General features: G+C 38.7%; 1 protein-coding gene and 1 long non-coding RNA gene across 14 annotated transcripts in view; one reads left to right on the forward strand and one right to left on the reverse strand.

Moving 5' to 3' along the window:
* The window catches only part of PLCB4 (phospholipase C beta 4), a 418,936-nt gene that overhangs the window by 162,506 nt on the left and 231,921 nt on the right, over nt 1–24,509 (reverse strand). For 11 of the 13 annotated variants that reach the window (XM_077872231.1, XM_077872230.1, XM_077872235.1 and 8 more), the window contains one exon: nt 4,067–4,165. In XM_077872231.1, the coding sequence (XP_077728357.1) occupies nt 4,067–4,150 (84 nt within the window). In that variant the 5' untranslated portion in view covers nt 4,151–4,165. Of the gene's footprint in view, nt 1–4,066; nt 4,166–10,648; nt 10,792–11,201; nt 11,328–24,509 lie in introns of those variants that run through there. The other 2 variants (XM_077872237.1, XM_077872238.1) reach the window with 2 other exon arrangements.
* On the forward strand, nt 1,956–11,903 carry LOC144297967 (uncharacterized). Its single transcript, XR_013364919.1, has 3 exons — nt 1,956–2,368; nt 5,456–5,676; nt 10,029–11,903. It is a non-coding gene; the product is annotated as an uncharacterized LOC144297967 (long non-coding RNA).

The raw sequence follows: 24,509 nt of genomic DNA on the forward strand, positions 1-24,509 counted from the left end.
AGGAGAAGACAGTGAGAGACACTCCCTGGCCAGGCTGGCTAAGAATATTTGTTCGGTACAATCTCTGACATTTTTTTTTAAAGATTTATTTATTTATTCATGAGAGACACAGAGAGAAAGGTAGAAACATAGGCAGAAAGAGAATCAGGCTCCCTTTGGGGAGCCTGATGTGGGACTCGATCCCAGGGCACCAGGATCACAACCTGAGCCAAAGACATACGCTCAACCACTGAGCCACCCAGGCGTCCCAATCTCTGAACTTTAACCTTGAAGTGAGTCCAGTTGTGTGCTTTAACCCCCGTTTGCTACCACCAAATCTTATGTGGAAGTCTATTTTGTACAATATTCTTGTTCTTGGGATTTGATGATATATACAAAAGATTCAGAGAGCAAAACAAACCAGAGCAGGGAACAGTCCTGGGAATAGAGAGGTATGAAGACACTGAGGATATGAACCATCAGCAACAAAGTGTCAGCAGGTAGGAATTCTAGGAAAGACTGGGGTGGGCCTGGCATCACCAGGGGATAAGGCCTTCAGCCTTTTAATAAGTAATCAAAAGAAAGCCAGGAGATTCTTTGAGCTGGAGACATTTGGGTTGCGTGTGTTTAAAAAGTACTGCTATTTCTTGCCTCTGCAAGAGAAAAATCTCTGCTTTAAAGGCTGAGCAAGTAACAAGCATCCCTTAGGAAACAAAATACATTTTGCATTTCAAGAACTTGTAAGTCGAGTTAGATAAAAAGCAGCAGACTTACACAGTGGCATGGGGAGAGCATCACGGACTACAATGCAGGCTGCTATGTTACACAGTCTCTAAAAATTTGGCCTACCTCAAAAGAAATACAGAAATAATAAAATAGTGCTTAAAAGTAGTTGCACTTATTTCTTGCCATTTCTTGGCAAAAATAGCATATACTTTTAAAATAGTGACTAGCAAACACTTCTTTTTTTCTGACCTAGTACCTGCTCACTCTCAGCTTGACACCCTTCCCCGCCCCTGCCTTCTTTAGACATGTAGGTGGAACATAATTTAATATTTGGGTGATCTCTCAGGCCCTCATGATAATGGTAGTTGTCATATGGTGCTGAAGGCATTTATGCCACTTCATAAATGGTCCCTTTGCTATATAGTGCTTTTGGGATGTTCCGGTTGTGTTCCTCTCACTTGCTATCAACTCATTTCCCACAGCTGTTCACACAGACAGTAGAAACAACCCTTTTCTGCTTGCATTCTGTTGCCCTCAATATTTCAGTAGCTGTGGCTCCAAAGAACTGAATGTACATGATTGGGGAAAGGTAATTAAAAGTAGTTACAGTCCAATTTCTAACACTGTGACTTTCTTGTTTGAGACATTGTGATGAAGAGAGGCATCGATTTCATGAAGTGAAAACTTGTTTTGCTGAAAATCCTGATAAGATATCACTTAAAGCTGAAAGCCAAAAAAAAAAAAAAAAAAAAAAAAAAAAGCTGAAAGCCAAGCTGGGTTACATTTAATATTTGTTCAAGATTTTGACTATTACCTCATTTGCAGAGGAACCTGGGTGAAAAAGCAATTGCCTTTAGAAGCCCACGTAAATCAGTGTTTTCTACATATGAGTGAGTTGTGATGATTAACAGTTAAAGAAAATCATCCTGAGAAATAAAAATAATAACCTCTAGTTTATCAAATCACATGTCACTTGATAAAGCATAAAAATAGTACTTTTCTCCTCTAATGTGTTTCTTCTTATAGGACAACAGTCAAGATACTCAGCCAGTGATTATATTTAATCTCTTCAAAATGACCTTCTCTGAATTATTAGAAGCCATGCCATATTTTTACATAATCCTATAGATTTCCAGTGCTTGGGATGCTGACTGAAGAAACTGCCAATTGAGGGCACTCTAGCAGATGCAGGGAGTGATGCCCCACTAGCTCATAATCAAGGGCAAAGGTCATTATCTTGGTGACTCTAGTATCTAACCTGGATATGGCTTACCTGGGAGAAATACTTATAAGTGCTTCTAGAAAAGCCAGTCCTTGTCCTTCTTTGCCACTCTGGGTAAAGTGGATAAAAGTTGTCAATTTCAATAACTTATACTTTGTATTAAGCCTAAACTCTATCAAACTGTTGATATTGGTCATTTTTTATCCAAAAAATAAAAACTGTAACACGATTTACCCTGATATTTTAAACCTGTTGAGGTTCAGATCCCCATACAGATCTCAAAGATTATCAAGTACTCTCATCCTTTCACTTGCTGAGAGAAGGAACAAACAATAAAACCAGACCAAGTTGGAAACAATTGTAGCTAAAATCCTCTGTAATGCCACATCCACAGTAAGTCTGGCAGTTGCAGGCATCCTGCTGGTCTCCAGAGAGAGAAAGGTAAGTAAAATATGGTATTTTCCCTCAAGAAACTCAAAATACAGTAGGAGACATAAAAATAGTAAATAAAATGTGAATGCAATGTACTATGTACAAGGATAGGTTAGTGGTGGCACAAAGCAGTTATCAATTCTTATTGAATGGGTCAAGGATGATATCAAAGAGGTGACTTCCCATCTGGATTTTGAAAGATGAGTAGGAGTTCACGGTCAAACTTGGAGGAACAAGTGCATTTTAGGAAAAGAGAGCAGCATGCATAAACCATGTAACAGAATAGTACCTTGAGGGAATTACCAGGGGATTTTTATGGCTAAAGTAGAGACTATGTGTAGGAAACTGGTGGGAAGAGAGTCTGCGGAGTTAGGTAGGAGCCAGATTAAGGAAGACCTTGTATTTCACTTTATCCCACAATAGGGAGTCATGGAAGCATATGAAATAGAGAAAAAAAAAAAAAAAGTTCTGATTTTTATTTTCAAAAGATTACAGTCACAGCTCTGGATGAGAGAAAAAAAAAGAACAAACAGAAAAAGAGTATGAGAAAATTGCCAAAGAATTAATAGTGGTCGCCTCCAGGAGCGGAATATTTTCTATGTCTTCTCATAGCAGAACAGGGTTAGCTGTTCCTTCCAAGAAGGAGTCAGGTTTGTCCTATAAATAGCTGTTACTTCAATATTTTAATTCAATACAAGAATAGTGACCACACTGGGGCCCATCCTTTTCCTTTCTCAATTTTGTTTACTTACAAAGCAACTACGCAGTATAAATCTAGAGGGTATTAGGATACACATTTTGGAAAAACCAAGTCTACAAGTACAGAGTCATGTCAGCCCAGAGACCAGAGACCTCATGAAAAGGCCTGACAATCTGAACCTCTGAGTGGGTCACCACAGTCAGCCACCACATACATTCCAGCGACTTTAAGGGAAACCAATTCCAATTTTAGATGAAATCTTAACAAGTTTTAGGTTTCCCTTTGTCTCACAGGCAACAGTCTCCCCACCCTCTCTTCCCCAATTCACCTCAACTTCAAGTACAACCTAAGAAAAGCAATGCATTTACAATGCTGATGAGGCTTCAAGCATCAACCCAAACTGTCTGAACAGATTGGTGGCCCCAAGCCTCTGCTTCTATATAAAGTCTGGAGCCACGGCCACCTTGCAAGGGCACAAACAATAAGTGATTGAAACAGGAGCATCCAAAACTTTGATCCAACTGTTCTGTGCAAATGGAACAAGCAAAGCAAGTGACTAGCGCAAAGTCCAATCACTATTCCATTTATAACAAATACAAAGTTTTATGTAGAAAGCCTGCCAAAAGCACTTCATTAGGCAAAAACTGTTACTACATGAAACCCATCTGTAAAACCAGGGTAATAATAGCAATGACCTTATAAGGTTGTTGTGAAGCATTAAACAAATAATGCACACAAGTGCTTAGAAGATTGTCTGGCATACAGTGAGCACTCAATAATTATAGCATCATTATCATGATTATATCTGGCACATGGTAAGTGCTCAATAAATTACAGTATCATTATCATTTTTATTTTATCTCATAGCTTGCCTCTTTCCAACTATTCCAACTTATTAATCTCAAAGATGTTCTTACTTATGTCAAAGAGTATTTACTCAATATTGTAATTAAAATGAAATAATTATAAGAATGTTTTGAGAGAAAAAATTAATAATACTTCTTTACCTCTTCATATCTGTCAAAAATGGCTCCTTCTTGCAAAAAGGAAGGAACTTCCTTCTGCCAATTAAATTCATAAGGTTTGGCCATTATTATATGCAAGACCTAAAATGAAAAAGAATATGTTATTAGTGTACAAAACTTTAAAACAAGCAAAGCTCAAAGGTTAATCATTTTATATTTATGTGTTTGCAAAAGCTCTTCTTCATATGCATAGAATAAGTCCATAAATTGTCTCTTTCTTCCTCTTTCCTTCATCTGATTCCAAATTCCCTCCTAGTCTCTGAACCTGGGGAAATACCATTGGCCCTTGAGTAACACAGGCTTCAACTGTATGGGTCCATTTATACGAGGATTTTTTATTATTATTTATTTATTTATTTTTGGATTTTTTTTTTTAAATAAATACAGACAGTACTTAAAAATATTTTATCTTTCTTAGGATTTTCTTTTATCTGGCTTACTTTATTGCCGGAATACAATATATACTACATATACAAAATATGTGTTAACTGTTTATGTTATTGATAAGGTTTCTGGTCAAAAGTAGGCTATTAATAGTTAAGTTTTGGCAGAGTAGAAAGTTGTGTGTGAATTTCTGACCACGTGGAAAGCTGGAACCCCTAACTCCCACATTGTTCAAGGGCCAACTATAATATCTACAAGGAGGCGATCAACCCGAGGTAATCATTTGGAAAAATTCCCCTCCCTCTTCAAATCATACAAAATAATAAGATACATATTTTAATCTGATGGCATTAGAGAAAGAAACCACAAACCTGACCCTATTTATAGGAGAGGCCTCTGCAAAGGGTGGGTAGTTCTGCAAGCCTACACTATGAGCCTGAAGGTAGACGCATGAACAGAGGAGCCCATTGGATGAGGGGTTGCAGAATCAAGTAGGAGAAGCTGAAATTTTCTATTGCTCTTGGTTCTTTCAATAGCCCTCTCACCCCTTCCTCACCTGAGCCACTTGGGGAAGTAAAGAATGTCTGCTTTCTAATATGGGCAGCATGTGTGACACTGAAAGAGAGCCCAGGCATTCTTCAGGGTGACTGTTTGCACTTAGGAAGAAGTGGGCACTCCTACCCACACTTCTTAGCATTACACACCATGATGTACCTGTAGTAAGTTGCAAGCAGGACATCTTAAATGAAAAGCGCAGCATCTGACCAAGAATCACTAAATATTTAAGCAATGTCAAGAACATGGAAGATGGACACCAAACGCAGTAAGTAGAACTGACACCCTAGAAAATAGAGTTAACAGGACAGACAGAACTTGGCTTTGGCTTAAGTACAGCAGATAATTGCAGGAGGAAAAAGTACATTCAGTTCTAATAACATAATTAGTCTAGAAATTTAAAAAAGATTGTTGAAATCAAACTCTTAACAGGTAAGCTGAATTATAAAGAGAATTAAGATGAAATGCTGAGCCCAGAGATTCTCCCAGAAGGCAACACAAAATGGAAGCACAATGGGAAAATTTAGAGAGTTGGAAAATGAAAGCTGGAGGTTCAACCACCACCCAAAAGAACAGCTTCTTCTATTAAAAGGAGAGAGAGCAGAGCCAATGGAGGGACTAATCAAAGCAACGTGAAAGAACACTTCTGAACTGTGAATATTTGCATATTCAGATGAGTCTTTTTTGATGTATATTTTTATTGGAGTTCGATTTGCCAACATATAGTATAACACCCAGTGCTCATTCCATCAAGTGCCCCCCTCAGTGCCCATCACCCAGTCACCCCATCCCCCCCACTACCCCTTGTTCGTTTCCCAGAGTTAGGAGTCTTCAGTGTGAATATCTGAGTCCTCAGTTGAAAAAAGTACATTGATGTGGGGCACCTGGGTGGCTCAGTCTGCCTTCAGCTCAGGGTGTGATCCCGGGATCCTGGGATCCCATCCCAAATCAGGCTCCCCACAGAGAGCCTCCGTCTGCCTGTGTCTCTGCCTCTCTCTGTGTCTCTCATGAATAAATAAATAAAATCTTAAAGAAAAAAAAAGTCCATTGATGAAAGCAGTATAAAGGCGAGGGGATAGACAAATACCTAAACATACCTTTGGGGGACACTGAAAACAACAGCTATGAAGAGAAGTTATAAAATTCCTCAGAGATACACAGAAAGAAGACAATTCAGAGGCGAGTGACAAGCACACAGAAATCAGGCAACTGTCTGTAATATGGCAACCTCAAAGGTATGAGGGACAAAAGTATGGGACTTGAAATTGTGTCCAATCAAATCAGCTTAATTTTTAGGAGAAAATGGACTTGCAAGATAGCAGAAAGATTTAATGACCTACTCTGAAAGAGTTAAGGTATTATATGATCTGTCAAAAAAAAAAATAAATGTAGAGAAAGGATATGGGAAGTAATGTGGAGACAATGAGAGAAGAAAAAAGGAAAGTTTACTTATTATGCAAAAAAAAGGATAAACTATAATAATCTTGCTCCCAAATTCCTGATTATATCACTACAGAGGTTGTAGCAACTGAAGCGGTCAGGGGTGGGGGTAGGGTGGGGGGAAGTATGGACCAAAGGGAGATAAAACATTTTGGGAACAGAATATCAGTATTTAAGACTCTAGATATTAGCAGAAAAATACACATTTAGGATTTTCCTATAGGTAATTAAAAATGGAAAGTAAAACTTGCATATTATTAGAAGGGAAAAGAGAACAAAGAAACATGAGTCTCCTTTAAAAAGAAAACAGATGTAGGGAAGGAAGGGGAAACGAACACACTATAAACACAAAACACAAGATAAAATGACAACGTATCTCTAGCTATAATACATATGAATTGGTTAAATTCACTTATAAAAACAAAGAGGTTTTGACATTAGGTAACATTATGGTTGTTTGCCAGAAATATTTATAAGATAAAAATAATACAGGAAGTTTGAAAATGAAGGGATGAAAAAATGATCTAACAGCCACATGCTAGGAAGGAAAGAAAGTAGGTGTCCACAGTAACATATCAGCCAAAACAGATTCAGAGAAAACAGCAAGAGACAGTGATAAATCATATTAGGAAAAGCGATGATCACAATGATTTAACAGTCATTAACATTAAAGCATGTGAGTATGTAGCGTCAGGACATATACTGAAAAAACTGGTAAAATAGAAAGAAATTTGGCAAAGTCACAAGTACATTAGGAGACAATGAATGATTCTCAGAAATTAATGGAATTAGACCACAATGTAAGAATATTGAGGATTTGAATATTACACTTACTAGTTTAATCAAAACAATTTAAATGACTCAATTCAAGTATGTTACTGAATTCAGACATGCCCCTCCCTCTCTCTTTACATATATATACAGATACAACATATGTATGAGTCCTGAATATAATAGATAATAATATATAGCTATCTATTATTATATGTGTTCTTCATCCCCTCTTTGTACTCCAGCTACTCCACACACATATAACAATCTCAGAATCTAATCATAATTGGGCCATAGAGGAAACCTTAGCATTTTTTCAAAAGGCAGAAATTAGGGTGGTCATGCACATTGGCCACAACTAGGCCAACTTACAAATTGAGACAGTGCATTTTTTTTTTTTTTTAGATTTTATTTATTTATTTGTGAGAGACACACACAGAGAGGCAGAGACATAGGCAGAGGGAGAAGCAGGCTCCATGCAGGGAGCCAGACGTGGGACTTGATCCCGGGACTCCAGGATCACGTTCTGGGCCAAAGGCAGATGCTCAACCGCTGAGCCACCCAGGTGCCCCCTTTTTTCTAATTTTTTAAAAATATTTTATTTATTCATTCATGAGAGACACAAAGAAAGAAAGGCAGAGACATAGGCAGAGGAAGAGGGAGAAGCAGGCCCCATGCAGGGAAGCCCAATGTGGGACTTGATCTCAGGAACCCAGGATCATGCCCTGAGCCAAAGGCAGATGCTCAACCACTGAGCCACCCAGGCATCCCTGAAAGAGTGCATTAAATCTATACACATACAAATTAAACATGAACATACATAGACTTCTAAATTGTTATGCAGTAAAGCAGAATAGTCAAAGCAAAAATTATAAACTTCTGGGATCCCTGGGTGGCGCAGCGGTTTGGCGCCTGCCTTTGGCCCAGGGCGCAATCCTGGAGACCTGGGATCGAATCCCACATCGGGCTCCTGGTGCATGGAGCCTGCTTCTCCCTGCTTGTGTCTCTGCCTCTCTCTCTCTCTGTGACTATCATAAATAAATTTTAAAAAATTAAAAATGTTTTTAAAAAATTATAAACTTCTCAGAAATGAAAAGTAGGCGCATTATACAATAAATACGTAATATACAGCAAAAATTGTCTTAAAAATGATTAGTAAAAGTTAATTGCTTTCTGAATATTCACATATGAGATAAACATTTGGCAAGTACTGGGGAGACCGAAGGATGGGGAAGGAAAAGGATGAGGGAGTATAAACTCACAATGTACATGATGACAAGGGAATGTAATTACAAAAGAAGAAAAACATGTGACTGAATACTATGTGTAACTTTAACCAAAATATCTGAACACCTAAATGAAGTGGATGGGTTTTTCAAAGTTAAAATAAATTTGATTCAAAAAAGGAAAATACTTAAACTGGTAAGTGACCTTGGAAGAAACTGTAAAAACAATAAAAGATTAGACCCAGATAAGTTTATGCGTGAGTTCTACTACATGTTCAAATGAAAGGCAAATCCTACATACCTAACATTTTTCCCAGGACATAGGAAAGAAGTAAGTTACTACCTGACTCATTTCACAAGTCTCATGATTGGGTCCTGACAAGGACACTATAAGGTAGGTTAACAAAACACCACCCAAACCTAGAGTTCAATTCTCACAGAGAAAAAATTCTAGTTAGAATATGAACAAATCCATCCTAGAAAGTGGCTAAAAGAAGAATTCGGGATGTTTCATCACTGAAAGCAGATCAGTGTGATTCACTACCTAAAGAGATTAAGGAGAAAAGTCTAGCACATGCATATCCTGGCATACTTTACAAAATGAAGTCAACCTGAATATGAAAGGTCTCTAACATATACCTTTAAATAAAAATAGGAAAACACAATGGTATGAAATATGAACAGTGTGATAGCATTTACCTAATACACAGCTACAGAATAAGAACGGTATAACACCACCTACGTAAATACACACCTAAGACAAATCTATATACTTCTCTAAGTACATTTATGTGTATATAAATAAATTATTAAAACATCTGGAAATGTATGGGGCACCTGGGTGGCCAGGTTGGTTAAGCGTCCAACTCCTGATCTTGGCTCAGGTCATGATCTCAGGGTCGTGAGATCAATCCCCATGTCATGCCCCTTGCTGCTGAGCATGAAGCCTGCTTGGGGTTCTCTCTCTTCCTCTGCCCTTCCCCTAGCTCATGTGCTTATGCTGTCACTCAAAAAAAATTGGAAACTTATGACCCTTATCTACTTCTGGGGAGGAAATAAAGATTGGAGCTAAAAGTCAAGGTATCTTTAGTGTTATCTCTATAATGCATGTTTCTATATTCTTGCACTTAACATGCTGTAAATAGAAAAGAATGTAAATTTCAAAAAGGAAAAAAAAATGCTGAAATTCTACAGATAGGCAGATGCATTCTTTTTTAGTCCCAAATGACTTAAAGCAGAATGCATTAAGTCATGTTTCAAGGTAGCTTCCTCACAACGGCCACCACTGCTGTTTGAAGGAGGAACTACTCCATTGATCAGGCTAAAAGCTGGGAAAGCGGCACAAAGGGCCTTCCAACCAGCCCAACTGAGGTAGGAAGCAACCCTCCATGAATCAGCACCACGCCTTCCCATGGAGAGCCAAGATGAGCCAGGTGGCAGACAGTGAGAGAAGGGAGAGGTGCTTCTTCCCAGTCCATGTGTCTGTATCCCCAGTAGGGACTGTAATTGGGTCTTCCTTCTTCCTTCTCTCTGTTCTTATCAGTTTGTCTTTCTCTGTGTCTTTCCAGGTCTTTTTCTCTGTATTGGACAGACAAATACACACAGCCCCCTCACCTAAGGTGGCTTAGAAGCAAGCTTCTGATAGCAGGATGTGCATTCATGCTATCTATGTCACAAAACAGATCTGCCGAGCAAAATAGAGTTGCAGACCCCCTCAGGCTGTCACGGATGTGTTATTTCGTGATCTGTAATGAGAATAACCAGCTACAGGGAGCTAAGTGACAACACTGAAGACAGATGACAGAACCACACAGTGGCCTCCCTGGTTGACCAGACTTCAGAAATCAGTGGGCCATACATCTCTCCTTTGTAGAACTTTGTTTTCTGTGATCTTTTCACTCCTGCCAACCATCCCTTTTAACATCTCCCTTTGTTTTTATTTTAAAGAAAATAGTGACGACAGGCTTCTGATATGAAATGCTCATATTGGAAATGAAAGCTTCTCTCAACCTGCATCATCTTGCATTGGTTTAACTGGTTCTTCCAGGATCTTTTCAGCAAAGGACACACAACATAGTCCTCAGTACATGATGTCTCTTAGATTTCACTAAATCGGGTACAAATTTCATTCGTACCTTCCTTATGGGAAGGACTTTGTTGGGGGGGTTAATGGGAAGAGGGTACTTACTTCTGACCTCTGAAGAGACTTGCAGTGGAGTTAGTACAGCTTACTTTTTAGAGCTCCAGGGTTCCAAACAAGGTAGGAGACATTTTCACAAAATGACCCTGGTGTACCCTGAATCTCCCAAACCTTTAAACTGGCATGTGGGCCAGTTCTTTGCACTCCCTCTGAAATACTGTCCAGGGCCTTGTATCAGGAGCAGCGGCTGGCTTACTTTATGTAGAAGGTACAACTATGACCTACACTCAGAAATGCTGGCCCAGCCTTCACAGCAGTTTGATCTAGGTAATTGATTTTAAAATGGGAACAAATTGATTTTAAAATGGGAACACGTCGCAGTTCAACGGATTCCAAAGAAAGTTAAAGGGACAGTTACTTATTTTAAAAGGCAAGAGGTGGGTAGTGGCCACTCTATGACTATGTCCTTTTTGCAATTATCTCAAAGCTCCACATAGCAGCTAACTGATTAAAAAAGAAAGAAAGAAAAGAAATGAAATGAAATGAAAACGCTTTCTCTGTACCATGCCAAAGCCTCCTCTTCTCAAATTCTCTGACTTACCTACTAAGGCCTCACTCACTTCCGCAAGACACCTCAGGGTTCAATTGCTTCTTCCACCTCCCTAGCACCCACCATTCCCCCCCACCCCCAGCCTCTCCCTACAGAGCCCAGAGGAAAGGTCCTCCTTCTCCTTGAGGGACACAGGAAGTGAAGGAGAATTTACACAAAGAATGGACCTGTAACTGGGCACCTTTTCCCAGAGTAAACACAGGAGTGAGCAGCTACTGGAAGGAGGCCAGTGGGCTTTTAAATAGTCTCCTTGTTTCTCAATTCTTATGCAACTGGAATGGATTAGCTATTGCACTGGCTGCAGAGGAAAACCTCCCCACTGGGGAGCTTGGCAGGGAGGGGATAAGGAAAGGAGGGGAGTCCTAGAATGCCTTACTTCATGGCAAGTGGCAAAAAGTGCCTTCTAAAGACAACGGTGAGAAACTGAAAGTGTCAGTACAAGGTCAACCTGGGACCTCAGACAGACTATTGGAGACCAAATCTCAGATGCTCAAGGTAAGACACGCACATTACGCATGAAGACAGTCTTCTATCCATTCATCCATTCAGGTGAGGAGAACTGAGGAAGAACAGTTCTTTATTTGTTGCCCTATCCACCCTGCATCTTTAAATCTGCTTTCTTGTCTCTCTGGCTGGACCTACCTACAGTCTTCAAGACTTACAGAAGACTTAGTCTTCAAGAACTTACAAGCCTACCTATCTTAGACACACTGGATCAATAATGGAATCAACTCTGCCCATTCCCCCACGACCTCCCCAGTTTAGTCAAAACTTTGGTAAAGAAATTTTTGTTTCTGGACACATGCCTTGTGTTCTGGTAGAGAATGAACAGGGAGAAATCAGGTATATTTAAGGTCCTGGGTACGGTAGGCTGAATAGTGCCCCCCCACCCCCCGGCAATGATACCCACATCCTAATCTCTAAAATCTGAGTGTTACCTTACATGGCAAAAAAAACTTTACAGATGTGATTAAGGTAAAGATCTCAAGATGGGGAGATTATCTTGGATTATCCAAATGGGGCCTCAATGCCATCATCCTAAGTGTCCTCATAAAAAGGAGGCAGAGGGGGATTGGACACAGAAGATGAAGCAATGGGACTACAGAGGCAGGGACTGGAGAGAAGCCACCACAAGCCAAGAAGTGCTGGCAGCCTCAAGGAGTTGAAAGAGTCAAGGGATGGACTCTCCCCTCTTGCCTGGAGGGAAGTGGCCCCACAAACACCTTCATTTCAAACTGCTGGCCTCTAGAACTGTGAGAGAATAAAGCTCTGTTGTTTTCAGCCACAAGTTTATAGCAATTTTTTGTAGCAGTCTGAGGAAACAAAGATTTCTACAATATATCTTTCCCAGGATCCAACTGTCTTTTAATAATTTTGCAGCTCCACAATAAATACAAACTTTAAGTATACCTTGTAGCTTCCCCCAAACCAACCAAGACAGTAGCCATTTTTTGTTTCTATTTGTGAACAAATAAATCCATGTGAAAAATCGCTTGCTTCTACATGGTAACATATAGCTCTCAAGCAAACAAAAATGCACCACGGCTCACATATGAATTTTTTAGTGTAACTTTTATCTTCAACCTAACAAAAAATGTTCCAGAAAAAAATAATCCCTTCCCTATCCAACCATACAAATCCCATTAAACCAAATAACCCATGACCTTAAGTGACTCCATGATGAGAACAACTAAGGTTGTTTTCCAGAAGAACACAGAGGGTTGGAATAAAATTTCCACTGACTTAATGTGAATTAGTTGATTATCAAGCACATTTCAACATCTTGCTCTTCACAGCCTTTAAATAAGATACCTTTATATTTCTAAAAACAGATGGACAGCTATATTGGATCACCCAGAGCTTTTGAATAAATGGCTTCTCTTCAATGGAGACTCTAATTTGACACTGATATATTGCATCATTAATGACAGTTTTCCCCATTTACTAAAAATACCTCCTCTTTCATCAAGCCATTAAGTAGCTTTTCCAAAAGCACATAAAGGGTGCAGGATAATGTAAATGATAATAGGCAATGCTGTTCAATACTTGGGGGTTAGGGCATTCTTATACAATTTGGCAAAAAAAGAAATTTTTAACCCATTTCTATAGCCTTGAAACATCCATACTCTGATCTAGTAATTCTACCAGTAAGATTTTTCCTACGTAAAGGCATACAAAATCTGTGGACAAAGACATTATCATGCTATATAATCCTCGTGTGTGAAGTCTCCTCATGTACAGTCAAGATTTTAAATCTTGAAAAGGAGAACATTTTAGTTTTATTAGTTTCTTCCTCCTCTACTCTTGCCAGGAGTTCTGGTGGAAAATGTGGACATTATTTAAAAATTGATTTACATGATAAAAATATATATTCCTGAATATATAAATTACAGTCACTATAAGTATTTTAAAACACACAGAAAGTATTAAAATATCACCTCAAATTCTATCACTGAGGTATAGCTACTACTTGCATTTTGGTTTATGTTTTGCTAATCTTTTTCTTATTAAAAAATATGTATATAAGCTAAATATATATATACAAAACATCCAGAAGATGCTTGATTATCAGAGATATTTAGGACCAGCTTAATTTGAATATAATGAATAATTACTGACATATAATACAATATGTAATGACCAATTTGCAAAGAAATCAGAATATGATGAAGAATATAGTTTTCCAAGAAAAGAACTGGTATGTTTCAAAAGATTCTTTGGATATTGGTTTTTTGCATATAATAATTGTCTTGGAAAGGGCATCTGAATTCATGTGCCAGCTTCCCAAGAGCCTCTTAAATCCAGTGAGTGCTGAAGCTGTATTAAAAGTCGTTGTCTATCTGATGCCTGGGTGGCTGGCTCAGTTGGTTAAGCTTCTGACTCCTGGTTTTGCCTCAGGTCATGATCCTGGGGTCCTGGGATCGGAGTCCTTCATTGGGCTCCCTGCTCAGTGGGGAGTCTGCTTCTCCCTCTCCCTCCATCCTTTCGTTTGCTCGTGCTCATGCTCTGTCTCAAATATACAACGTCTTTTTAAAAAATCAGAAGAAAAGGTATTTGTCTATGACTGGGGGTCTCTGACTTGATGATGTCTTGCTACTCACCTCTTCCCAGAGTTAATTTCCACTGAAGAACTCCAGCAGACACCCAGCTTTAGGGAGCAATACTGGTGGAAGAAGCTGAGAGAAGTGGGGGCCTATCTACTTACAATGTCCTCTGAGGTGTCCTAGTCCTAAATGTTTGGTGTGAATCCCTGGGTTACCAGTACTTTGACCTTTCAGAAACCAAAGATATAATTTGCATATTAATGATTTTATAGTCGTGGGTTACAGACATGACTTCTAAAAATAATTTTTTGTTCAGTAGGATGTAAGATAAATTGACTTTTAGAATGTGAAAATACATAGTGTGTGGTAGAAACCTGGAAAAGGGGACATGTAAATTAATTTCATGTAACAACAAATCTATTTTAGCAGGACTTTTTTCATATTATAAAAATTCTGCAAAGTAAAAGCATTTTACTTCTTCTGTATCTCTGAAATAGAGTACCTATTTTTACTAAGGGGTTACAGCAAACAGCAAAAGTTGTTTTATTACTACTGAGTATGTAAGATAAATAGATTTAATCTCATCTGCCTTGAAAATTCTAACAGTCCTGAGAAAACAAACAGGCAAACCTGAAATACTTGTAAAGAAGGACTGGGCTTTTTTTTTTTTTTTTCCTCTCCCTCTCTCGTAAGTGGAAGAACCATCACTATTTTCAAGGCCAGAATATATGGTGGTATGTATAGTTTTACAGCACAGAAACAACTTTTCCCTTAGTAGCAAGTTATTAGCCACACACAAAAATGTTTGGAGAGAGTTCAGCCCTTCTCATTCCCACAATAAGAGTTCTGATAAGGTCTGAGGAATAGAAAACAAAATGGCAACATGACAGAATAAGTACATTAAGTACATAAAGATGGAGCTCAAACATAAATTACATAATTCATGGTCTCTCTTGGATCTTGTTTCAGGGTGTTTCTGATTATGCAAAGATTGCAGCCTTTAGCTTTGTCCTTGGAGAGCCCAAGGGTTCCAGCATGAGGACTATGTGTATGGGGTCTTGGACTGACCTCTTTCTCAATCTTAGTTTCTTCTTAACTAGAACATTCTTTGAGCTACTGTTGATAATATCTGGATAACCAACGTGGGGAGACTCAAGTCGTTTGGGGACTCAAGGCAGGAGCACAGGGGAAAGGCGAGAAAAGGCTTAGGTTGCGTGGGCTTGCCTTAGATCAGTGGTTCTCAAAGTGTGGTACCTAGACAGTAAAACAGTAAACATCATCTGGGAATTTATCACGAATGCAACAATTCAGGCTCCACAGCCAGACCTCTGAATCAGCAACTGGGGTGAGACCCATAACTCCATGGTGTGTCCAGCAGGCTGGGTGATTCTGATGTCAGGTAAAGTTTGAGAATAATAGCTTTGGATCAAGTCTTCCTCAAAAGAAAAAGGTAAAAGAATTTTTTTTAAAAAAAAGGAAGGAAAAGGATCTTTGATCTTCATCTATGGCCTGGACTAGCTTACGGGGATCTGCTAGGCACTTGGGACTAAAGCTCAGGTGTGAAATAAAGACAGTCCATTTGTCTAGAATGTGCACTTGTTTCAGGAAGGCTATGGAAAATCAAGGATATGGAAATTCTGTGTCCTGATACTCCCTACCATGATCAAGAGTAGATACCAAGGTGGCCCCAAGCAAATGGATGATTTCCTCAACCAGTTCTTTCAAGCTTTATCCTTAAGGGTTAAGGCTGAAGAAACCAGTGAAGGGTGACATGTGACTTGAAGAAAGCAAACAAAGGGTGACAGAACCAAAACCCAACATACTAGCTATTTAATCTACAATGTAGACAGTGCAGTCACTTACCAAGTAACTTTTAGCACTTCCTACTTCCGGCCCAGACTTTTATGGTCCCTGATAACTATGAATGTTAATATTTCTCCTAAGAACTCAGAAACAAATTGAGGAAATAAAGATTCACCCAGCAAACTCAATCTTTAAGAAGCTGCAATTAAACAAAACTGCTGAGGAGAAAGATCACATTCAAACATGAAGGTTCTAGAAGAAACATGCCCTAAATGGCAGTGAAAAGCAGCAGCATCTCAAAAGATGCTCAAAAAATATTACTTTGCCATTTGCATTCCTCTCTGGATTTATTCGATTTGACTTACCGTCCCAAATACAAGGAGCATTTTGCATTTTTCTCTTCCTTATCCATTCTTTTTAAACTTGGTTAGTTCTGCTTATCCTCTAGGTATCAGCAAGAGAAACTTTAGATACCACTCCTGTATCTTCACTTTAACACTCTGTACTTCAGACCTTTGTAGAGCTCACCCTGCTAGGTTGTAAGCATTGCTGTTTATCTGTATCTCCTCTATAGGAGGAACTCTGGGAAGGCTAGTTTTGTTTGCCATTACAGATCTCCTTTGACTTATAAACCCACCCTAAGTTGAAAATATCGTAAGTGGAAAATGCATTTAATATACTCAATCTACTGAACATCACAGCTTAGTCCAGCCTACCTTAAACATGCCCAGAACACTTAATATTACCCTACAGTCAGGCAAAACCATCTAACATAAAGCCTATTTGAAAACAAAGTGTTGAATATCTCATGTGATTTATTGAGCACTGTATTAAAAGTGAAAAATAGAACATTTGTATGGGACAGAATGGTTCTGAGTGTATTGGTTGTTTACCCCATGATTGCATGGTTGCCTGGGAGCTGTGGCTCATGCCACTACCCAGCAGAACAAAAAAGCATTATTTGCATAGCACTAGCCCAGGAAAAGAGCAAAATTCAAAATTTGTAGTACAGTTTCTACTAAATGCATATCACTTTGATACCACTGTAAAGTAGAAAAATCCTAAGTTGGGGACCATCTATAGTGGGCACTCAGTAAATATAGGAAGAATGAATGAATGCTCTTTGGAGGAGCTTCCAACCAAGCCAAAAAATAGCCAAGGACAATGAACTCTTCTCTTGTCACCCAAATGCACATCAGTACCATTTCTGTGTGCACTTGCCCTTTCCTTAAAGATCCTTAAATGCTGTTCCCAGGTTCCTGTTCCCCAACTCACACCCTGCTGCCTTCCTGGTCCCTGCACTCCTTGGTGCCTGGCTGGAACTCAGCCTATAGAATGAGTCTCCACTCCTCATCTGGTTCTGTAGTAGGTTTGTCCTATGAATCACTTCTTGGCTAACTGTACATCCCAATCCCCATCATGCTGGGTCCAGCCCTTAAGCTCAGACTTCTGACTATGGAATCCCCTTGAGGATGACTCAGATTGGCACGTGGGTCCTCAAAGGTGGGAACATACCCTAGGCATGTCCTCATGGAGTGTGTGGTTTTCTTTTCCATAGGGACTGCCTCTTTAGAGCAGACCTACTGGAATGCTCCTAAGTTGCCCAGCCCTCCATACTTGTCCTTCATTTTCCCTGGGACTGGCTCTACCACAATTATCAGGCAAAGCATCACCAATATGAATCACACATGTCAAGAGAGAAAGTGATCTTCAGATGCTTGATTTTGCCTTAATTATCTGAATATTTCAAAGGAAAAATTTTTATTTTATCTTTGCTTGAATAATCTAACTGAATGTTGCCTCAGGCATATGTATGGGATAAGTCTGATGACTGCAAGAAAGGACTTCACAAAAACAGGGTAACTGCTTTGGACTAGGAGCAGGCACAAATTCAAGGGCTTGAGAAATCCTTTATTTTAAAAACGATTTTCTTATTAAAATAAACACACAGAGACAACGACTCTTAAATTTAATCAAGATTCCTGATATTTAAGTGTTCTCCAAGCAAATTTATAAATAGGTCTTTGCTATTATTACACAGGAATCATAAGAAGAGGATAAAGTATAAGACCGCATATTGGAACTGAGTCCAGACCATAAAAGGAGAAAATATTTTTCCTTAGGTTTTGAGCTAAAAGGTATCCACATTTAACACTTTTAATATGTTTATACACACAGTGGTACCACACAACCTGACAAAAGAGATGCAGTCTAAATAAACTCAAATCTCACATAAATTTAACGATCTCCTTACATGTTCAAAATTGTTCCATCTCCATTCTTGAAATGTCTAAACTAAAGATAGAGATTGAAATTGTCGAGATAGCGAGGAAAAAGTGACTTGGAATTTAAGGTTTTACAAGGTTGATATTTTTTTCCATTTGTGCAAATGCTTTAAAAAAATCCACAAACCTTTCTTCCTTGTTTTTTTGCAACTTTTATACCATTTCTCTGAAAGGGATAAGCAGCAAAATATTTAACCTCATTTCATTTGTGAAAGAAATGTTATCTTTTCAGGGGTTTTTTGTTTATTTTTTCAAGATGTTGCATTATAATTAACCATTACCTCCAACAAGGCAGAGAATTTACTGGGCATTGGCTTATGTCAGTGAGGATACATAAAAACTAGGTGTATACACTATGGGGTGCCTGGCTGGCTCAGTCAGTAGAGCATGCCATTCTTGATCTCAGGGTTGTGAGTTTGAGCCCTACAATGAGTGTAGAGATTACTAAAAAAAAAACAAACTAAAAAAAAAAAAAAAACTAGATGTACATACTAGAACATACACTGTCTTTGGCTTTGTCTGATAGACCGGCAGGCAACTGAACATTTCATGTTTCACTGTCATTTGCCTAAGAAATACCAGCACCGATGTTCATACTCTTTGAAAGAGATCTTACAATGGACATTAGAAAAGTGAATTATAATGATCCAAGTTTTATGGTTAAGTAATTTGGCCACATCCTAAAAAAAAAAAGAATTGGTCTGACTTTAATTATATATTGCATTGTTTCCACAATGAATATTAAACTAATAGGATCTGTACAGTCTGCTGGAATGGAAGGGGGAGTCCAATAGGAGATAGATGACCTGGATTCCAATCCCAGCTCTGTCCCAACTAGCTGTGGTGTCCTTGAGAAAGACCCTTAAGCTCTAGGAGCCTTAGTTTCCTAGTCTGTAAAAATCAGAGGCCAAAATAGTCATTTTTCTGATCCCTTCTAGCTCTAGTTGGTTTGATTAAACATTATTTGGGCTTCAAATAAATGTAGATGTTATTTAAAAACCCTATATGCCCTTCCTGAAATATATTTTATTTCTTAAAATTAAAGCCACATTCAGATGGCTCCAAGGAAGATTAAAAACAATGGGTTCCTATTGTGTATTGAAGAGCAGCTGACAAGGTAATGACACGGTGACATTTCTACAACAGCTCTTCAGTAGCAAAGCAGACTTTCAACATGCCAAATGCTTGCCCAATTCTGGTAAGGTCAAAAGCCTTCAAATAATTGTTCCTTTCATATGATGTGTGCTTTTACTGGATTATTTAAAAAATGTGTTTGCTTCCATGGCTTATATAGAAACTGAAAAACATCCCTCACTCTCACACAGCCCGGAGGCATTGGGAAGGATGGATATCAGAGGTCAGAGAAGTCGGATGTGAAACAATTCCCAAGGGTTCATGTCGTATTTTATTTTAGCAAATGTCTCCAATTTCTAATTCAAGCCATATCAACAGGCTGGGAAAAAGAGCAAAAACAGAGCTTCTTGAATGAAATTCCCGGCCCCTTTGTTAGACAAACCCTTGGATCCCCAGGCCGGTGTCAGTACTAACAAGAAAAATTGCTGAAAATTGCCTGGGTCCTTGTGTCTGCAATCAATTATTTTGTATCTTGAGGGGTAAAGTTTGACCCAGCATATTTTAAAATGCTACAAGATTGAAGGCAAGTTTCAAAGACACCAGGAAGAAGTCAATGGCCTGACCCAGGGAACTAGGAAAATGACATTCTCATTAAGAGAGAGAAGGAGACTTCCAGAAGGGATGAGGAATGAACATGGCTCCTGTTAACCACTCAGCTCTGAACACAGGTGCCAGGAGCTAATGCCACAGAGCACATGGCTCTCACAGTAAGGGCACCTGACATCTATGTGATAGTTACATTTTACCAAGTATTTTCACAAACTCTCTTTAAGTAGAAAATCATAACTCAATGGCAAAATGTGGAAAGCAGGCTCAGAAAGTTTAGACTCCCTCAAATTATGGTAAGAACTAGCACTTAAGTCTTTTGATTTTAAACTCTGTCTGACCTCTGTCCTTATGATGAAAGTTCTTTAAATTCAGTAAAACAGGGATGCTTCGGTGGCTCAGTGGTTGAGCATCTGCCTTTGGCTCAGGTCATGATCCTGGGGTCCTGGGACTGAGTCTTGCATGAGGCTCCCTGGAGGAAGCCTGCTTCTACCTCTGCCTGTGTCTCTGCCTCTCTCTGTGTGTCTCTCATAAATAAATAAATAAAATCTTGTTAAAAACTCAGTGAAACAGTACAAAAATAGGGCCTCCAATGAAAATGAGAGAAATCTGTTTTTTCTTAGGATTGTATTCAAGCTGTTTTAATAAAAAGTAGTTCAACCACAAATAAGGACTGCCTTCTTAGGAAATGCCTGAATTACTCTCCACATCCAATTTCTCACTGCTAACTCACCCAACAGAGATCCTGCTTACCCCAACTTCCAAATCAGGAGGTATTTTATAGTATTCAAAAGAAAACTAATTTCAAGTTCCTTTAATTTGTTTTTAAATGCTTTCATAATTTTCACTCTACAAGGGTCACTCTAATTCTTAGCTCTGTTTTTAGAGTCTTCTAAGTGTGATAGAGAAAACTCAGTTTTATCAAAACTTCAGGATCTAACCACTTAGCCCATGGCGTTCATTGGCCTACAATGTTATTTTGAAATACGTGTGATGGACATTTTAACAAAATTAATGTGGCTTCTTATATTTAATTCCGATGAAAGCACAAGGCATGATACAGATTTCTATTTTTCCTCTGCTCTAACTGAAACCAACCTTGAGGTAAAACAGAAAAGGAAATAGGATTCAATTATGGCCATCACATGAATGAGTTAAATCAGATTTTGTGGACAAAACATCTACTGAAGTTTTAAAAACAGGAAAGCTTATCATTAAGGCATATTTTGGCCATCTAAGTCACATGCTCCCATGGCCAATTTTCTTTAAATCAGGGACGCCTAGGTGGCTCAGTGGTTGAGCCTCTGCCTTTGGCTCTGAGCATGATCCCAGGATTGAGTCTCACATCAGGCTCCCCACAGGGAGCCTGCTTCTCCCTCTGCCTATGTCTCTGCCTCTCTCTTTCTTTCTCTCTCTCTCTCTCTGTGTGTCTCTCATGAATAAATAAAATCTTACAAAAAATAAAATCATAAAAATAAGCTGTACTCCTTATCACCATTTCCTATCAATTCACTATAAATATTTTAAAATATGGAATCTATCTCAAATATTCTTTTTTTAATAATAAATTTATTTTTTATTGGTGTTCAATTTGCCAACATACAGAATAACACCCAGTGCTCATCCCGTCAAGTGCCCCCCTCAGTGCCTGTCACCCATTCACCCCCACCCCCCGCCCTCCTCCCCTTCCACCACCCCTAGTTCGTTTCCCAGAATTAGGAGTCTTCATGTTCTGTCTCCCTTTCTTATATTTCCTACCCATTTCTTCTCCCTTCCCTTCTATTCCCTTTCACTATTATTTATATTCCCCAAATGAATGAGACCATATAATGTTTGTCCTTCTCCGATTGACTTATTTCACTCAGCATAATACCCTCCAGTTCCATCCACGTTGAAGCAAATGGTGGGTATTTGTCATTTCTAATGGCTGAGGAATATTCCATTGTATACATAAACCACATCTTTATCCATTTATCTTTCGATGGACCTTAAATATTCTGTTCAAAATGACTTTTTGAGAAGCTAGGCCCTTAAGTCTTTAAATTCAATATCCTTATCTTGCTCCTGATGTTTGTTTCTGAACTTCTCCAGAATTTAACTCCTACTTTCACCCTGTACCCAGCTGACCCTTTTCTCACATGGACCTATTCCTTCTTTTTGTCCTCCATCTTTGTTTGCTTCCATTCTCCCTCCTATGGCGATCCTATGGTATCACCATTCATGCCTCCTCTCCAGAATTCCACTCATGTTCAACTGCCTCCTAAGACATCTCTACCCATGCTCCCAGCACTGCAGATGTACATGTATGTTCCAACTGAGCTCACTGCTATTAAGTGATTGCTTGGAAGAATCGGTCAACTATCAAGATGCATGTAAAAGTAATCAACACAAAAATCTTCATGGAGATTTAGAAAAAATAAAAATAAATACAGAACTAAGTTTTTTAAAATTGGCTTAAGAAACAACAGGTATTGGTGAGGCTGAGGAGAAAAAGGAACCCTCATGCACAGTTGTTAAGAATGGAAACTGGTGCAGCCCCTGTGGAAAACAGTTAAAAACAGTACTACCTTACAATCCAGTAATTGCACTACTGGGTATTTATGCAAAGAATACAAAAACACTAATTCAAAAGGATATATGTACCCCTATGTTTACAAAAGCATTTTTTACAATAGGGAAGCAGCTTGAGTCTATCCATTGATGAGTGGATAAAGACGATGTGGTATAGATATACAATGGAACATTACTCAGCCACAAGAAAGAATGAAATCTTGCCTTTTGCAATGACATAGGTGGAGCTACAGAGTATAATGCTAAGCAAAATAAGTCAGTCAGAAAAAGACAAATACATGATTTCACTCATCTGTGGAACTTAAGAAACAAAACAGATGAGCAAAAGTGGAAAAATGGAGAGAGACAAACCAAGAAGCAGACTCTTAACTATAGAGAACAAATTGATGGTGACCAGAGGGGAGGTGCATGGGAGTATGGGGGAAACAGGTGATGGGGATCAAGGAGGGTACTCATCGTGATGAGCACCAAGTGATATAGGGAATTGCTGAATCACTACTTTGTACATCTGAAACATAACACTGTATATTAAAGAACTGGAATTAAAATAAAAACTGGCTTTTTTATATGAAAACCATCTGAACTTTCATGAACTATGGTAACGGAATGAGCTAATGGTAAAGAGGTTCTTGTTTATACCCAACTGCGGTCTTGGGGAAGACAAGAGATTGATGAAGGAATGGAACTATCTCAGCAAACTCTCTAAGATTCCACATTGCTTTACAGTATTTTGTAAACTCTGTGCCACAATCTTAAGAAGCATATCAACAAAACAGAGAGCTGATGACAGAAGTCACACCATTTAAGCAACAATTAACTAAAGAAGTTTCTGGGGATTTCAGAGTTGATCTGACCTCTTCTTATAACTGAGTGGGAAGAGACGGCAAGAACTGAACTGGTTGGAGTCCCCACAGCCCTCCTGGTGGAGCTGGGAAAGAACAATACCCTTGAGCTACTGGTCCAATACCCATGCCATCCCCATTCTGACAGTTTCACATATTGAAACTCACTCATACAGAAGAGGGAATAATATAGACATTTTGTGTTCATTCAGAGAAAAAACTGCATACCAAAGATTAGTGATCTTCAGAATGTAGACTTCAAATCAACAACAGGAAAATTATTTAAAAATGAAAATTGTGAATTTTTCGATTTCAGTAGTTGCTTCTCATCACTGAAGGACAGAGATGTTCCTCTGTTCTCCGAAGTTATAAAAGGATTGTCATATTGGCTGAGATGGGAATAAATGGCCCTCTAATGACTTTTCAGAAAATAGAGGGTTCATCCATCTCTAGATCTTATCAGCCTCTTTCCAGATCCCTCTGACCCAAAGTAGTCTAAACATTCTCTCAACTGCAAGAATGCAGTGAAAAACTTTTTTGATGTTTATCCTGTGCAGGAATATTAATTAAAATTCAGGGCACCTGGCTGGCTCAGTCAGTGGAGCATGTGACTCTTGATCTCAGGGTTGTCAGTTCAAGCCCCAGGTTAGGTATAGAGTTTGCTTTAAAAAATCTTTAAAAAAATTTCAAGTAATAAACAGATGCAGGGACGCCTGGGTAGCTCGGTGGTTGAGCGCCTCCCCTTTGGCCAGGGCATAATCCTGGAGTTCCAGAATCGTGTCCCACATCGGGCTCCCTGCATGGAGCCTGCTTCTCCCTCTGCTTGTGTCTCTGCCGCTCTGTCTTATGTCTCTCATGAATACATAAATAAAGTCCTTAAAAAGAATCTCAAAAAAATAAAATAAATAAAATAAAATAAAATAAAATAAAATAAAATAAAATAAAATAAAATAAACAGATGCAGAATGATTCACTGTTTGGGAAACATTTGTCCAGGTTTGTACTGTATTTGCAAATAGTCTTGCAACTAATAAAAAGCACAACTTTCTACTCCTTAAACAGTCATCATATTGT

Source organism: Canis aureus, chromosome 26 (genome assembly GCF_053574225.1).
Source record: "Canis aureus isolate CA01 chromosome 26, VMU_Caureus_v.1.0, whole genome shotgun sequence".
NCBI classification, from domain to species: domain Eukaryota; kingdom Metazoa; phylum Chordata; class Mammalia; order Carnivora; family Canidae; genus Canis; species Canis aureus.